The following is a 13,121-nucleotide window of genomic DNA, read 5'->3' as shown; positions in this document are numbered from 1 at the left end:
GGATACAACTACTAATCGAAAGAACGCAGGGCTTTGTGCCGTCTGGAGAATCAATCAGCTGGTACCAGGCTGGGACACTACCGGTAAACTGACCCAGCCACGTGCTGAAGCCATCTTTCATACATACAATGCGGAGATCTTGAGGGATGGAACGGGCGCAAGAAGACGTCAGAGAGGCTTGAAGGACGCGCGGGGTTTGTCAACCCAGATTTGTCGTGCTAGACAGCAGATGCTTGATGTAATTGATGAGCATGTCCGGCAAACCATCGAAAATGAGGAGGCGGATTTGAGGCTGGTTGACTTTTTCTTTGGTTAAGAAGAAAGGGTCAGCGAGCAGACTGCATTCTCTCTTGAGAGGATAGGGACGGCGGGCGATAATAATGGAATGGTGGTTCTGGACGACAAGTTTCCCTTGATGCTGAATATGACCAGTCTAATAAAGAACCTGTGCTGTGCCAGAACTCATGGCTAGTAGCATTAGGAATGTTGTCCGCGATGCATTACTGAAATAACTGTCTAAATTAGAGGTGACATTTACGAGTGCAATACGGCTTATCTCTTTCTTTCTCCAGATTTATCACATGCCTTCCCGATCTCAGTACTCTGTGCTGAGGAAGTATGAAAGTATCAAGCCAGAAGGAGTTGCTTGTCTTCAAATCGTACACGGAGTGCATAAAGTTCGCATTAATGAGCGAATCAACGCACCTCTCGCTACACATACTCAACCATCTCCATTTCTTACCTCGCTTTCGCATATAAAAACGGAGATCTCCTTGATCGAGTATAGCAGCCCGCAATTAGAGTTCGAAATCTCGCACTAAACTCGAATTGAGACATTTAGTTCGCGCCACCCTGATACTGAGCCGCAATCCGTGCCCCTGCTGGTCCTTAATCTTGCTGCGCTCATTGGGGGCGTTTCCGTTCCTATATATTGTCATCTCTTCCCCATGTTATGTTGATCTTCTTTGGTTTCGCATCTGTCACTCTTTTGATCCAAATTTTTTTATTGAACCTTATAATATGGCAAACGCGTCTTCGTGCTGGTTTCCAGATGGGCAAACGAATGGAGCTTCCGGCTCGCCTGAATTCGTACCCTGCAATCCGTCTGCCGCTCAGAGTGCTTGCTGCGCCGTGGGAGAAACTTGTGTTGGGAATAATCTCTGCTTGAGTGGTAATGGATTGATGTATCGTGGGGGATGTACGGATAAGACGTTCAGCAATGGCGCATGTCCTTCGTTATGTACAGATGATACTGGAAGGAATGCTGGTAAGTTCATTCTTGGGGAGGGGCGAATAGATGGAAGCTGACGAGAAATTTCAGGACCTCAGGATAGCTGGATATTCATGAAACCTTGTGATGCATCGACGGGAAAGTTACAATGGGTGTGCGATTTGGCAGCGGATTGTACGAACTCGAGTCTGCGGTTCGATTTAATTGTTGGTGGGCCGCAGGAGGTCAATATCACTGGAACACTCAGCACTTCTTCTTCGACGACATCACCTACCACATCGACTTCCTCATCCTTGCCATCGAGCTCGAGTACGAATGATTGTACAAGTAAGAGAACATCCTCCGTCGCCATCGACGGAGTAGGAGCAGGAGTTGGTGCATCGCTTGGCGTCTTGTTTTTACTCGCATTAGTCTGGGGATTTTGGGAACGACGGAAAAGGATTATGACTCCATCAATTCAGCAACAGCAGCAGCAACAACAGGATTATTCCACGATTACTGCGACGGAAAACAAATACCCAATACCTCAGGAAGCGCCGGACAATGTGGTGAGGTCAGAACTTGCACCTATGCCGCCGCAGTATGTGGTGCGGAATGAGCTTGCTTAGACGTCCATATCACCATTTTGTCATTTTACTTCGCTTATGAATACCTAATGTATAAAATGTCTTTGCGCATGAGTTCGAATTCTCCTTTCTTGTACAGTACTTGTCTGTCGAGGGAAAAGCAAGAGCCGTCCATCATTCCCAATCTCCGAGCTAATACAAGCTAAAGCATGCATATATTGAAGCTTGATCTCAAGGCCTTCCCGGGTAGATCGGATGACCCGGAGATCTGGTTTCTTTGATGGCTCGTATATTCCGGCTGCGGGGAAACCTCGTCTGCGCGAATACTACTGGTGCTGCTAAGTATGGGAAGGTTGATACGGAGCAGATCTTGACGATGGGGCATAGCTGTGGTGGTTTGGAAGCGATGTCTGTTGCGTATCATAATCCGAACGTTAAGCATATCGTCATGTTCGACATTTCGGTAATAAGAGGTTTTTGCTGCAGCAGATCAATGTGCCTGTTGCTTGGTTTGTTGGTATGCCGAAGGATATGGGGTATACGAATGTAAAAATTGACCTCAGAATGAAGGGTGTTGCTAATTGATTCCATAGTCTGAGCAGGATTATGCTTGCTAAATCCTGGACTTCTTGCTTTCAAAGCTGATCTCGATACCGGACATCAGGACACATATTCTGCCACGAATGGAGGGAAGTTCGATAAATCTGTGACGGCATGCTTGGAATGGATCTTGAGGGGAGATACGCAGTCAAAGCCAGTCTGCAAGGATTCAAAGTCTGAAGGCAGCCTTGTGTCAGATCACTGGAACGTGACATACAAGAATTGGTGTTGAATGTTCAGCTTAGGGTTAGGAATTAGCCTTCGCTTAAGTCTTTAACTTCAACTCATTGACCTCTTGCATGAAAGCATTCAAGCATATCCCGAGAGGAATAGCTCCTTATCAAAATCTTCTGGTAGGTTCATCTCTGGAGGTCTTGACGGTCATTTACCAGTATGGCATTGGCTCCAGGGCTGCAGAATTGAGAGGACAAGAAAGTGATATCTGGGAGTGGGTGTAATTGGTGCCCTAATAGCAATGAATGTTTAGAGTTCATCCTACATCGATTCACCTTGAAATTCCACTAGTAACTACGTCAATGGCGCAGATACGTTGAAAGATTTTGACTGCAGCCTGGCAATTATCAGATCAAAGTAGGACAAAAGCAGTGCCATCATCCAATGTATGACAAAACGCAGTTGAATTACCGCCTGTTCGAGATCTCCTTCAACTCAACTTCACCAAATCGTCCGATATCGCCACACTTAAAACTATCTCCGACATTTTCCTCTTCACAAACTCACAATCCAAATCTCCCAAATTCCTAAATCACTTTTAATTTCTAATTCCTCTCAACGGGCTTTGCACCATCACCAGCCGGACCCCCGCATAAACCTTGCGCTACCTCACCGTCACCTCCCAATCCCAACTCTCTACCGGCTCGGGACCCTGCATGAACCCTCGATACAGTGGTCAGCCCTTGCACACGAAAGGGATCTCGCATCGTGGGACGAAGTCAACCAGTCGCGTGAATATAATCACTTGCTTGGATCGCAACTCCGCTCAATTTCAGCCTTGAGCGCAAAACTCATCCTCCATCTCGTCTTTAAAGATATACAGAAACCAAAGGGAAAAATGAAGCCCCCGATACTTGCTGCTCTCACGACCATGGCTCTCGCCTCTATCCATCCTCGAACAACCCTCACCTCGACATCCACGCCAAGTATACTCATCGCGCCCCCACCGTCCCCGACACTCAGCACATGTGACCCAACGCCATACGCAGACTGCACACCCTACTCAAACTCAACCTTGTACGTCTTCCTCTCCTCCTTCTCCTCCTCCTCCTCTTCTCATTCACCTCTCGAAACTCAACTAATAAAAAAAACCCCCCAGCTCCCCACCAACAGCCCACTTCGGCCCAACCTCCCCCGCAACCCTGCGCGTCGACTCCGGCGCCGAGTCCGCCGCTCTAGCAGCCCTCTCGTCCGTAACAGCAACCTGGACCAACGGCCCGCTGTATCCGGGATTGAAGAGTGTTGTTTACGGTACCTATTTCCCTCCTTCCCCTTCCCCTTCCTCTTCTTTCTCCATTTATTCACCTTAAGTTTAATTCAAATAAAAGTGACTAACAAAACCAAAAACAGAAGCAGCACCAACCTCAATCCAACTCTCGCTCGCGGTAAACGGATACAACTGGGACGCGATCGTGCGATCTGATTGGTACACCTCGGTCCCTGTTGCGTGGCAGGAGGTTGTGACGCGGCAGGAGAGGGCGCTGCAGAGTGTTTATGATAATGTTACTGGGGAGCATTTGTTGTCTTCGGCTGCTAGGTTGGGTGGAGGATGGATGGTATGGGGCTTGGTTGTCGTGGGTGGGATTTGGGTGGGTGGTTGGTTGTGGGGATGAGACAGGAGTTGGATGGAATGAGGGGACTGGATAGTGTGTTTTGTAGGTATGACATTAAGTGCTAGTCACAAGAAAGCTGTTCTGCAAAAAGCTCGGGTATCTATTGAATATGCTCGTTCAACCCCATGCATGCCTTAAACCCCTTCTCGGCCTTCACTATATATTATCTTTCGGCCTCATCTTCAAATTTCTTAGCCTTAAATCCCACGCCAGGAATCTTACTCCTCAAAGCCAAACTCGAGCAAACAACACTAATACTACTCAACGCCATACTCAAACTTGCCCACACAGGATCCAGTCGAACATGCTTTCCCCCACTGACAACGGGATACAACACTCCAGCAGCAAATGGTAACATGATCATATTGTAAATCAATGCCCATCCGAAGTTGAACTTGATCCTCCTGAACACCACCTTACTGAGATCCAGCAATGTGAGTAATGTGTTCAGATTGCTCGACACAAGCACGAACTCTGCAGACGATATTGCGATGTCTGAGCCAGAGCCAATGGCAATACCGACATCCGCTGTTGTAAGAGCAGGTGAGTCATTGATTCCATCGCCAACCATTGCGACCAGCGCTCGTTTCTCAGTGTACTCCTTGCCTGAGCCGTTGCGAGCTTTGAGGGATTTCTGCAGGTATTGAATCTTCTCTGCTTTTTGACTAGGAAGAACACCCGCAATGATGTTTGTGGACGAAATCCCGACTTGAGATCCAATGGCATTGGCGGTGATTTGATTGTCACCAGAGAGCATCCAAACTTCCGTACCCCGCTTTTGGAGAGCGGCGATGATGCGTGGAGCTTCGGGACGAATGGGATCGGAGATGGCGAAGATAGCTGCTAATTGGTAGGTGCTGGATGAATTTTTGGAGGCGGCCAGAGCAACAGAACGTCCTTCGGACTTCCACTTGTCGAGTGAAGACAGAGCCGATTCGGGAATTGTGACTTTGTTGTCTGATATGAGTAACTCATTGCCAATAATCATTTCAAGTTGAGCATCTGTGGAGCTTTGAAACAGACCCTTCATGCCCTTTCCTGCAACCTCTCCAACATTAACAACATTGATCGAAGTCGTCTCTTGGGTCGAACAGAACGAAACCAAAGCCTTGGCGACTGTATGACTGCTGTTTCCCTCAATTGAGGTAACCATTCCAAGAACAGTTTTAGAAGATAAGTCATTGCTCTCATTCATGGACAGTACTTCGAAATCGGTCACCACAGGCTCGCCTCCAACTGTAAGAGTTCCTGTCTTATCAAAGACGACACAATCAAGCTTGCTAGCTTTCTCGAACGCTTCGCCACCACCCTTGACCAAGATTCCGTACTTTGCAGCAAGGCCACCACCAACAAATAGTGCAGTTGGAGCTGCCAAAGCAAGGCCACACGGACAAGCGACAACGAAGACTGCAATGGCGAACTGCAATGACCACGCTACCCAGCTTCCAGAACCTGAGTCTAGATAGTCACGTGGCAATGTTCCAGAAGTACCCATCGCAAGCCAGAAGATCCATGTACCGATAGCGATGAGAGTGACAACTGGGACAAAGTAGCTCGTCAAGGTATCGGCGATACGCTCCATGGGTGCGCGATGTGTTTGTCCTTCCCTGACTGCCTTAACGATCTGGTCAAGCATTGAGGATCCTGCAACACCAGTGATCTTGATGGAAACAGCAGAGTCCTTGTTTACGGTGCCAGAGTAGACTTCATCACCTATGGTCTTCTTGATGAGCCTCGATTCTCCAGTTAGACTGGACTCGTCGAATTTTGTCTCGCCTTGAATGACAGTTCCGTCACAAGGCGGTGAACCTCCGTGCAAGATCTTGACGATGTCTCCATACTCGAGGAGATCCACATTGACGGATTTGAGGCTTTCGTGGGGACCATTGACAATCTCTTCAACAATCTTTGAACTAGTCTCCACAAGAAGTGCTTCTGTAGGTCTCAGCTTCCCAAGCATGGTGACTGCATCTCCAGTCTTTGACTTGCTGTATGATTCGATGAGGCGACCAATAAGAAGGAAGAGTGTCAAAAACACAACCGAGTCGAAATAGAACGAGCTGTTATCTGGCATCGATGGTGGATGAACGCCAGCTGCAATCAACTGGGCCAAAGACGATACATAGGCGATAGTCGTACCAAGAGACATCAGCATGTTCATGCTTCCGAATCGGTAGAATCTTTGGAGGAAGGGCGTGGTACTTCCAGGCTTCCACATGTAGACAAGCTCTTTCAGTGCCCTGACGTGAAAGACATCGGCGCAGAGAAAGTAGACTGGTGTTGCCAAAACGAATAATGCCCATTGCGCTCTGCTGATGCCAGCGCGTAATGGTGCCATGAGGAATTTCTTGCCAGCATTATTGTCAGACACCAGACTCATGTAGATGATGCCCATTATCAGAGTGGGTATGGCGATGACGAATGTGAGAAGCACTCGGATCAGAATACGTAGCTGTTCCTTCCTGTGGATTTTTCGAGATCGCTCTTCCAAAGTGGGCGGATGGTATATCGATGGCCTCATAGACGGGTCGACGGCGGCGATTCCAGAAATGATGGTCCTGATGGTGAAGTTGGGTAGTTGAGGAACGTAGGTAATTCTCAGAATCGGATCCTTGAGGTCTGGAGACTTCTCAATCTCAACTCCATTGCCAAGCTCTTTCACCGCTGCGACTACCCGTCCAGGACAATGCTCGCAGAACATCCCATCGATCTGTATACTGACTGTCCGTGGTGTATTTGCGTTTCTAGACGATACTTTCTGAAGTGTACTGAGATCCACAATCGTATCGATGGTGGCATCAAATCCCATATCCTCAATGCTTTCCACGAGCTTATCCTTGTGCTCGCCGCCAATAAAGTCGATTGTTGCACTGTTCGAGATGAGATTGACTACGACTTTCTTCACCCAGTCTTTCTTCTCCATTTCTTCTGTAATCGTCCCCGCACATGCAGCACATGTCATCCCCCCGATGGCCAGAGAGGCTCTCCATGTTTCCGCCGAGTCTGCCGAGTCGACCGTTACAAAAGGAAGAAGGACCTTCTCGTCATCAAAGGCTTCGGACGCCATGGCTGCCTTTCCGTTCGCAGCTGCTGGCAAGGGAGATTGTGGGGTCTTTGTATCGCCATTCTTCTTCCCTAGTGCATCGAGACGACATACCTCGCAATTCTGGAGGTGTCGGTTGGAGAGTTTGCCGTCAGATGCGCACTCTTTCTGGGACCGAAAGGTGTGCAGTAAACGATCCAAATATCCAATTTCCCCATCTGAGGCTGTATGCGAAGTGCCGGCGGGATGGTGGCCGTCGGCGCTCTCGGATGTCACGTCAGAGATCTCGAACCCTGCATTCTCCAACGCATCGCAGATATCTATCAACGACAGCGATTCGTCATGTCGGACGGTTACCCACGACGTTACGAGCGAAGGTGACACGGAACTGGGCCGAGGATCCAAGGCAAAGAGAGTATCCTGAATGTGAGAGACGCACGATGGACAATGGAGATTGGATATGAGGAATGAGCTTGTGATCAAATTTGGTCGCATCCTGCTGCTGGATGGTTGTGCCATATTGATGAAATTATTTAGAAGAAGGAAGCGTGCTTCCGTGAAAAGTGTTGATCGCGACAAAGTTGTGGCAAAATAGGTAGGAGCGCGAACGCGATATTTGAATGAAAGGGAAAGAGCTGGAGAAGATGCGAGAAGTAGAGTAGAAATACGCAGAAGAGATGAAAGTTCACTTGCCTACATGATTTGCAAGGCGGGTCTTGACAATCTGCGGTATTGGTTGGTCATGATGTCGATATTTGGGTGGCAATCAAGTTTCAACGCGAAAAAATCGCAAAATCCGCACAAACCGCGCAGAGCCATATCCCTGCCAGTATCACGTGGACGTGACTCGACCGATGGGTCATAAAGAAGAAAATGGAAATGGGATGAGTTGGACAATGTGTTTGTGATACTCAAAAGGTGCACGAACGATCTTATATGTAAGTTGAGATGACTTGAGAGAATTTGAGAACATTCTTCGTGGTTGCCGAAGCCCCTTTTGTTCGCTTATTGCTGTGGCGTTGTGAGATATAATTGATGCCTTGTGAATGAGGCTCTAAGCTTGAAGCCTCATCCATCACGCTAGCACCTTTCGATTCCTCCCGCTCATCATCTTCGAAATACTGTACAAGCACGTCTTTTCTTTCTCTTTCTGTGCTTCAATTCTACGATGATCCCATACGAAGTAGTATCGCATTCAGTCGACCACAAACTCCATAGATCATGTACCTCTCACGTGTCTGATCACGTTCATCAGTTTCTCCAATTGCTATACCTTATTTGCTATCGTCTTTCGGCCTGTGTCGATAGACAAAACTCGGCAGGAAATACCGTGTCTTCTCATTTGTGAGCGGGATGATCATTCATACTTCCAGAATCGATGACGAGCCTAGTAGATATGTCTACATTCTACACTTTAGCCCTGCGTTGAATTAATTACCGGATACATGCAAACATCTTTGGCAAAGCTTGTTTGAAGGACATGTGGGTGTTGTTTCATTTACATCAAAGTTGTTGTTAACTTGAAAAGTCATGAGAAGTACTCTATGGCGGTCCGAAGCAAGTCTGGGGAAACGTTTCATCTGAGAAGAACCTGAAGCAGGTCATTTGACTGGCACGTGATAAATCTTCGTTCCTGCGAACGCTGAAGTTCTCGATCCTAAGAGATGACGCTGTCCTCCCTCTTGAAAGTTCTCTCGATAGTCACTTCGCTCAGCTATGTATTATGTTGTGTGTTATATTCTGGGGACCTCGGTAGCAAGGAACAGATTCTTCGATAGATGGATGCCCTTCCAAGCTTTCTCATCTCCATTTCTCAACAATACACAAGAATCAAGACCTCCCATAGTATGTATGATCGAAGAAAACCATCTGAATATCTCTCAGCACTTTGTTGCAAGCTGGGAACCCAACTGGCCGTCACAAGAATTCCCGGAAGTGCACCAAGTGGTCATTTACAGTCACGTGGTACCGATACCATCGAAAAGGGTGAACATAGCCTAAACAATTCAACCTTATTTCCCCACATATCGGCCGATCACCTCAATGATTCATCTAACTCCATATTGCGTCAGGTACTAAGTACCACCGTACCTGAAATGTACACGTTTCCATATTTTCACTTATTCTCAAGCTGTTTCTCTGTTGCTCATCACTTGGAAAAGTTCTGTTTCGTTTGATATTTGGAGCCATTAACCAATCATGGGAAAACTGGCTTTCATGTCATTCGCTACTCTGGCAGCAGTAGTAGCTGCTCAGAAATGCCCTCTACAGTTCGATGGACGTATACCCAAAGACGCTACTCTTGATTCCTTCGACACGAGCTCAAGTCCTTTCAATGACGCCTATGTCATTGGTGGCAGTGAGTCTTCTCTCCCCAACTCAATATACCATACACTAATTCCATCTCAGACCAAAAATGGAGCAGCATCCTCCAATTCCCCACCGTAAACTCCTCTCTCGTAAGCTTCCCTCCCTGATAGTTGGTTTATCTCCTCCTAACAATCCCCAAGTTCGACGCAAACGGAACCAAAGCCCTCGAAGTAACCATCTCCTCCTCTTCCATCTTCCAATCCCAAACCGGCTTCCGGCGCTCCGAACTGCTTCCCGCCTCGAACAGCGGCACCGACCCATCCACCGCGGGCGTGAAAACGATCCACTTCTCCGTGCAAAAAGACACCTCTCGCCCTCTCAACACATCACACGAATACCAGCTCTTCTTCCTGGAATCCAACGATTATTCGACCAACCAGGTCGTGTTGAAGTATGGGAGCATCATTGGAGGGAATCCGAGTGGAGTCAGTAGTGATAGTTTGATGGTGATGGGGAATGTGAATGCGAAGCCGGTGGTGAATTTGTATTCGACGAAGTTCACGCCGGGAACGTGGCATAACTTTGCGATTACGTTGAATTTTAATGCGGGGTAAGTTTAAGGCTGTTCCCGAGGGCGCGATCTGCGCGAATTGCGCTGTAGGCCCTTGCAATTTCGAAGTGAAAGCTGACTTTGAAAAATTAGCACAACTCAGGTATACTACTCAACAAACAACGCGCCTCTAGCTTCGGTCAGCAAGGCGGTTAAGAATGATGTCAGTGGACAAGGCGAATACCATTTTGGGATCTTGAAGAAGCCAACGGGCGGTGGAAGCGATATTACCAAGAGTGGGTTTCAAGAAGCTGGAATAAATGAGGGGATTATCTTTGGAGGTATCTTTGAGGAGGATAGTAGCTCGTCTGGGTGCATTAGTCTCAAGCCATGAGTCGATATGACTTTCAAGCAGTGCCATTGAGTTACTTTAGGAACGAAGAAATGTAAATAGGGAGACGTGGAAATGGGGGTGTATATATGAGAATTTTACGGAACTTAGAAAACGACATTGTTTTCGTCCTACCAAGACGCCGCTTTTTGTTCATAATTCTCTTACCAAACAGCAACGCCCGCTACTGAACGCTTTCTCCTCTTGCAGAACACCGTAAGAACGTTCATCATATCCAATTCGAGGACTCAAGTTCATAAACACTCCTCCCTTTCCCACTCATCTCCTGGGGTTTCTCCAAAGTTCCCAATTCCTGCAGGCCCTGCTCACTCATCTCATGCGGTCTCTCCCACCCGCCAACTTCTTGAATACCCAATCCAGTCAGTCTCTCAGGTCGTTCGCCCACTTCCGGCAAGTCCGTAAACCCTTCTGTGTCAGAACTCTTGCCTTCCCTAGATTCCGAATGCTTGCGCCGCCAATAAATACAGAGACCAGCTGTGACGAGGAAGAGTGCTGCAACTCCAATGACGATACCTGCTATCATAGCATCTCCCGATATATTGACAGTGCTCGGTGCCTGGGCATTAGACGAGGTGGAAGCAGCGCTCGAGATCGTTGGCGAAGACGTCGACAAGCTGACTTGGGATGTCGCTGCTGAGCTTGGGGAAGCGGACGTCGTTGTAGTTGCTGAACCGTTGAATCGAGCCGCGGCAGAGATATACTGTCCAAGAAGAGTGTCATTCGCGTTGATGACTCCCACCAGCCCTTCTTTGCACTCATTTGTTTGACTGGAATAATAGATTATAGGATCACTATCCGTGACGTCAATCTCGTAGAAAGGGGTTGATCCGTTCTATACAGGGAATCAGTATATCGTCGAAACGAGATTGTAAGACAGAGTGGGACCATACAAAGTCAGCAAAAACAGTCACAAATCCAGAGTCAAAACCTCCTGGTTTTGGTTGGCACGGATTTCTGGAGATCGCCTTCCACGATACTGTGATTTCCTCCTTGAAAGGAGAATCGCACGACGGCAGGTGGGACGACAGTCAAGTTCTGAGGCGAGACGGACACAAACGAGGAGTCACCTATGAGGATTGTGAGATTTGCTGCGGTGATAAGATGGCATAATTGAACGAGGATATACGCAACGGAGAACTTGAAGAAAGAAAACATTATAAGAGTATGTACTGTACGTGCAACAACGTAAATGAAGAAGAGATTTGAATACTAAAGAGAGTAAAACGCACAAGATCTGGGGCAAGGTGACCTAGGCGCGGCCTGTTTTGATCGAAACCAACATTCCGGTCAGCAATAAATTTAGAGCGTCATCGTTTAGAAACATCGCTAGAACCGAATGGCTGACTTCCTAGAAGGATCAATTGATTCCAAATGTTGGAACCATCAAATTGCTCTCACTCGATCCATCTAGAGAAGGATTCGGACGGGAACTCTTCTTCAAGACTAAACATACATCTGAATGAATCGCCATGATCCAGAGCTCTTGGTTCTCTTCGATATGTCTTGGACCTTCTTCGCGTAGTATGTAGTCAGCAAAGAAAGGCAGCTCAAGATGCGCAATCTGCAAATTTTATTAGAGTTTATCGACTTCTCGACTATCGTGGGTGTGCTGATTGAAGCCTCGACGGATGAATACATATCTCAGGCGCGCGGATTGAATATATCGTTTCAAAGCGAGTATTCCCGATGATACGGAACCAAAGATATTCTTTCCAGCTGCTCCGAAAGTAATTACGTTGTTTATAAGGCCGGTTGCTTCACGAATACAGCTAACGGTACCCTCTCTTGTTCCCCAGAGACAACTGGATTACCAAACGTTGACTTTGTGGCTGTGACTTGGAACTCGGGCCAAACAAGCTGTTACATAATCGCACAGTTTCACATCACAGTCGGTGTAGTTCTCTGCCAAGAGGCCACCGTGCTAGCAGAGTCTGTGATAGAATGTTGGGACTCTGCTTCTGATATTGTTGCAGATCTGCTGGCAGACTACTCGCTCACGGCCGGCGCAGTGACTATATCTGCCTTGGACGGATTGAGCGTGACAACCGCATTCAACTACGGAGATGATCCGGCCCTTCACGCCCAGAACATCTTGAAGCTCGCGTATCAAGGGATTTGGAGTTCCATGACCAACTTCCTGGGTGGAGCTAAATCCTCACCCACGCCGGTCAATGACCAAGTGCCAGCAATCGTCGCTCGAGTCTCCTCTTGGAGAGTTGGCCTTTGGATAGGAATGAATGTCTTGTTGACTTTGGCAAGTATCATTCTTTTGACAGTTCAGTCTGGCTGTACAAGAGATATTGTAGAGGATCCGGTCCTAGCCCGTGAGTTGCAAGGTGCAATATAACGTTTCGTGGTTTGTACTAACTGTACAAGCAATCCTGCTCGACTCATCAGAAGTCATTGGTGCAGGTCACACGGGACTCTGCAATCTCAACGTTCTGACGAAAGAAGCTGATCGGCAAGGGAAACTTCGGTTGCGATGCTTGAACCGGTCTGTTCCCCATTGGCATCATGACAAGTTAGAATTGGAGGGAGAATCAAGTGGACATGAACAGTAGC

General features: G+C 47.6%; 7 protein-coding genes across 7 annotated transcripts; 5 read left to right on the top strand and 2 right to left on the bottom strand.

Moving 5' to 3' along the window:
• The first annotated feature begins 921 nt into the window (after positions 1-921).
• LY89DRAFT_210876 (uncharacterized protein) lies at positions 922-1,958 on the top strand. The gene is made up of 2 exons (XM_018205871.1): positions 922-1,267; positions 1,322-1,958. The coding sequence occupies exons 1-2, from the start codon at positions 1,021-1,023 to the stop codon at positions 1,837-1,839; spliced, it is 765 nt and encodes a 254-aa protein (XP_018066967.1). The 5' UTR covers positions 922-1,020; the 3' UTR covers positions 1,840-1,958.
• Positions 1,959-2,569, top strand: LY89DRAFT_210892 (uncharacterized protein). The gene is made up of 2 exons (XM_018205872.1): positions 1,959-2,343; positions 2,391-2,569. The coding sequence occupies exons 1-2, from the start codon at positions 2,078-2,080 to the stop codon at positions 2,440-2,442; spliced, it is 318 nt and encodes a 105-aa protein (XP_018066966.1). The 5' UTR covers positions 1,959-2,077; the 3' UTR covers positions 2,443-2,569.
• Positions 2,570-3,009: 440 nt separating this feature from the next.
• LY89DRAFT_785927 (uncharacterized protein) lies at positions 3,010-4,244 on the top strand (the record flags this gene model as incomplete). Its single annotated transcript, XM_018222936.1, has 3 exons — positions 3,010-3,648; positions 3,731-3,882; positions 3,982-4,244. The coding sequence occupies exons 1-3, from the start codon at positions 3,470-3,472 to the stop codon at positions 4,242-4,244; spliced, it is 594 nt and encodes a 197-aa protein (XP_018066965.1). The 5' UTR covers positions 3,010-3,469.
• Positions 4,245-4,290: 46 nt separating this feature from the next.
• On the bottom strand, positions 4,291-8,184 carry LY89DRAFT_688255 (putative copper-transporting ATPase 3). The gene has a single exon (XM_018215669.1). It carries the CDS (start codon positions 7,804-7,806, stop codon positions 4,408-4,410), a length of 3,399 nt encoding a protein of 1,132 aa, XP_018066964.1. The 5' UTR covers positions 7,807-8,184; the 3' UTR covers positions 4,291-4,407.
• Positions 8,185-9,504: 1,320 nt separating this feature from the next.
• Positions 9,505-10,541, top strand: LY89DRAFT_593023 (uncharacterized protein; the record flags this gene model as incomplete). The annotated part of the gene is made up of 4 exons (XM_018209727.1): positions 9,505-9,646; positions 9,697-9,746; positions 9,798-10,207; positions 10,301-10,541. 4 exons carry the CDS (start codon positions 9,505-9,507, stop codon positions 10,539-10,541), a joined length of 843 nt encoding a protein of 280 aa, XP_018066963.1.
• Positions 10,542-10,767: 226 nt separating this feature from the next.
• On the bottom strand, positions 10,768-11,714 carry LY89DRAFT_738381 (uncharacterized protein; the record flags this gene model as incomplete). Its single annotated transcript, XM_018220366.1, has 3 exons — positions 10,768-11,391; positions 11,450-11,490; positions 11,537-11,714. 3 exons carry the CDS (start codon positions 11,712-11,714, stop codon positions 10,768-10,770), a joined length of 843 nt encoding a protein of 280 aa, XP_018066962.1.
• A 397-nt stretch (positions 11,715-12,111) lies between these two features.
• LY89DRAFT_738380 (uncharacterized protein) lies at positions 12,112-13,120 on the top strand (the record flags this gene model as incomplete). The annotated part of the gene is made up of 3 exons (XM_018220365.1): positions 12,112-12,163; positions 12,356-12,883; positions 12,936-13,120. 3 exons carry the CDS (start codon positions 12,112-12,114, stop codon positions 13,118-13,120), a joined length of 765 nt encoding a protein of 254 aa, XP_018066961.1.
• Between the last annotated feature and the right edge of the window lies 1 nt (position 13,121).

The sequence above is a fragment of the Mollisia scopiformis genome (genome assembly GCF_001500285.1).
Source record: "Mollisia scopiformis unplaced genomic scaffold LY89scaffold_21, whole genome shotgun sequence".
Taxonomy (NCBI): domain Eukaryota; kingdom Fungi; phylum Ascomycota; class Leotiomycetes; order Helotiales; family Mollisiaceae; genus Mollisia; species Mollisia scopiformis.
The sequence above is the reverse complement of the archived record's forward strand: the minus strand, read 5'-3'. Positions and strand labels throughout refer to the sequence as shown.